Source organism: Numida meleagris, chromosome 7 (genome assembly GCF_002078875.1).
Source record: "Numida meleagris isolate 19003 breed g44 Domestic line chromosome 7, NumMel1.0, whole genome shotgun sequence".
In the NCBI taxonomy this organism is placed as follows: Eukaryota; Metazoa; Chordata; class Aves; order Galliformes; family Numididae; genus Numida; species Numida meleagris.
Genome location: NC_034415.1, coordinates 446,225 through 449,801, shown reverse-complemented (window position 1 = coordinate 449,801; position 3,577 = coordinate 446,225). Strand labels below are relative to the sequence as shown.

Sequence of the window (3,577 nt, the reverse complement as noted above, 5' to 3'; positions counted from 1 at the left end):
TAATAATAAAAAAAATACCCCAGGAAACCTGTGATATGAGTACATTCGCTAAAGTAAAGCTTATACAAGTGTTTATGGCACTTTGGATGGCTGGGATTTATAATCAATTGTTCTGCTTTTTTAAAGGGAGAGTGAATTCTCCCAAGGTCTGATTTTGACAAATTAATCTTCGTATAACACTTATTCTTATTGCGCACAACTATTGAAAATAAACGTGTGTGCAAAAGGAATCCTCTCCAATAGCTAAACTTTGACTAGGCAAAATCTTTTAATCAAGCTTCAGAAGAAAGCTCTAAAATTTGCTTGTGATCTCCCAAAATGCTCCACAACTAAAAGCCTTTGAAAAGCTTACAACAGTGGCTATTGCAAGGAAATAGAGAGCTGTTGCAAAGAAGCTGGTAATCTGTAGGAAGCCAAAATCTTAACCATAGAGAAGTAGTTTCTAGAACTCGACATTTAATGTAGGCTTGAATAATTTTCTAATTTTCGTCTTTACTTGAGATATTTTTAAATATCCCTTAAGAATATCCTTAATTGAACTTCCATATATACTTATGACAGTATTATTATACGCTGTTTCTCTAGTTATCTTGAGAATTCTGGTATAAAGAAATACTTATTTCAATTACAAAACCAGCATGCAGTAGAATTAAGTCACCTTTCCAAAATAAAAGCTATCAGGAAGAGAAGAAGGAAAAAAAATACTATAATAAGCAAATCCACGTACTGCTTTGTCTCAGTACACTGCCACGTTCTAGGTTTCAAAAAAATTTAAGTTCTAGGGTTTTAAAACAGAATCTCAAAATAATATAAAAAAAATAAATCTTACACAAATCTGATTCGAGTTAGAAGTTCCATGGAGATGCAGAGGCAACCTCATCACATTCTTGAAGAATTTGGTCTAGTCTGCCAAAGGTATAAAAAGAAATGTAGGTGTTGTTCTATGTGTGTTGATAACCCTCAATTATTTTATGTTGTCTGTTAGAAAAGAAAAACTATCAACAGTAAGTAAATTGAAATGTACGGTAGTTTATAGGGGTTTGGATTGTGAACTTTTACTTTTTGGAGGTGGAGAGAGGAATTAAATTTTCATGCATAAGATTGATTATGTTTACAGAAATTAACTTTTTATATTGCAAATGTTTGCCTGAAGGAAGCCGGATTGGTTTTCAGCTACAAACAGAATATAATCATGAAAATATAATGAAGAGTTAATGAATGTGCAAGGCATATTAGAAGAGATCAAAGAATGGTGTGGTGAAATTAATTTTTTGGATAATGTTATTTTCTGTTTTCTTGGCTGATTACTTGTGAAGGTAGTTAAAACACAAAGGATTAACCACTGCATAATTAATTTATAACTGTAATACTGCATATACCCTAAACAAAACTGTAAAATTAGAATATTAATATATGCATTGGTGATTATGTCAAATTCTTCTTTTTGCCCAAACCATGTAATTATTTAATACAGTATTTAACTATGACTAACAATATGAAAAGAAAGTAGAATATCTGAGTGGTTTAAGATGTTTATAAACACATGGCCCCATGTTTGTTTTTTTTTAATTACATTAACGTAAGGTGATTTTAGGAAGCCTACTTAATTCTTAGTAAATTTTCTTTATTATTTATTTTGTCTTTACAAGAGACACATCTCTTTCTATGTATTGTTGTCTTACATTTTTCAAGTTCCGTATCCAGTTTTGAATTACTGGAATTTATTTTCCCCTGTATGTTATTATTGATTCTATACAGAGAAAGCAAAGTGAAAACAAAGAGACTATCCATTAATAATGTGTTGAGTGCAGCTCTCAGCAGAAAGGAAGACAAATACATGCTGCGTGTTATGAGAGGGAGCTTCAACTCTTGCATGTGAAGTAAATCGTATTTAATTGTAGGCAGTTTGAAAAAAGCACTAAGAACACATTTTTCAAGGGTGTGTGAGTAACTTGGCATCCTCTGCTCCACCTTCAAGAGAAATGGACCAGTACCAGCTTTTTAGGACGTCAGCTTTGCAAGAGGGTTGGACTCAATGATCTCTAGTGGTCCCTTCCAGTCCCTGCAATTCTGTGATTCAGTACCAGTACGAGAACAAGACTTGGGTTTGTAGTCCTCTGGAGAACCCTGAGAGGAGGGGAACTAAAGCAAGGGAAAGTCTTCAAGATCTATGTCACTTTCAGTATGGTTTTTTTTTTTTAAGGATTTATGGTCTGCCTGTCTTTGAAGAGGGAAATACATGCAGAGATAGAACTGGAAAATGCAGAGGTATAGGGCAGGAATGTACCTCCAGGTTTCATAAAAACAGAGTAAGAGAGACCCGTTCTGTACCTGACTGCAGTGAGCTCAGCCCTTGCACCAAACATCAGAGAATTTCCACCAGTGGTGCTGCCCTGCAGAAAGCATGCTCCTCCCACCAGCTTTGAGAGCAAAGGCCAAAGACATTAAATGAAGTATGGGGTGTTGTTGGGGCTGGTGGCCAGTGCCCTGCAGGAGGCAGTGCTTCACCCTGAGGACGTTGACCCTGTCATCTTCGCCAAAGGCCTGGGCATGGGGATGGCAGTGGTGGTGTTGATGCTGGCACAGCTCTGGGACCTGCCCTGGTGGCTGTCAGCAGTTGCATGGGACATATTGAGATGGGGTGGCTGCTAGCCCATGATCCCCTTGTGCCCTGTGTCAATGGTGGCACCTTGTAGGTCATCACTTTCTTGCAGTGCTGCTGCTGCCTCTTTTTCTCGATGCTTGATGCTGTCATAGGGAACTTCCTGGATCACTTCACCCTCATCCTCAAGATCTCTAGTGACCCCAGTCCTGACTACAACATTGAACAGATGGCCAAGAAAGGGACCAGGCTGCTGGAACTGCCCTAGAAGATGGAGGGCATGGAGGACTGCATTCTGGGGCTGCTGTCGCATGTTGAGGTGGTGGCCCTGCGCCTCCTGGCCACTGGTGAAGCCACCCCTAAGGGCTTCTGCTTCTTGCAGAAAACACCATTCTCTATGCTAGTGGAGGAGATAGAAGGAAGGCACAATGGCCTTGATGCGAGCAACCAAGTGTTGCTGGTGGGCGGTGTCAAATGCAACTGAAGCCTCCAGGAAATGTGCAGTGCTCACAGGACTCAGCTGTGTGCCAGCAATGAGAGATTCTGCGTAGACCACAGGAGCCATCATTGCCAAAGCTGGGTGGGAAATGCTGTGCACGGGTCAAGTGTTGTTGGACATCACAGTCAGGCATCAAGCAGAGGTACCACACAGAGGAAGTGGAGATCAACTGGCAGAACTGAGCTGTCTCCACTCCCTGAAAACCCCACGATCCCTTTTTAACACATTTTTATTCTTCTAGTTGGAGTCTGGGAACAGGGCAGAAGGAGAAGAGACCGGTTAAATGAGAAACTGCATGGATGGTGGTGTGCTCTGGGGTCTGTGATCTAGGATGCAGCTTTGATAGACCAGGTGTGTTGATGGTGGATCTAATGCAGCTTGCAAGGAGTGGTAGGAATGTACTGGACAACAAACTGGCTGCATTTGTCACCAGAGCTTTAAACTAGATTTGATGAGGGAAGAGTATTTACTGCTGA

General features: G+C 40.1%; 1 protein-coding gene across 1 annotated transcript; it reads left to right on the top strand.

The window, feature by feature from the left end:
* Positions 2,449-3,283, top strand: OSGEP (O-sialoglycoprotein endopeptidase). Its single transcript, XM_021404171.1, is given in 4 exon segments — positions 2,449-2,599; positions 2,602-3,158; positions 3,160-3,210; positions 3,212-3,283. Coding segments are annotated over 4 exon segments (831 nt in total).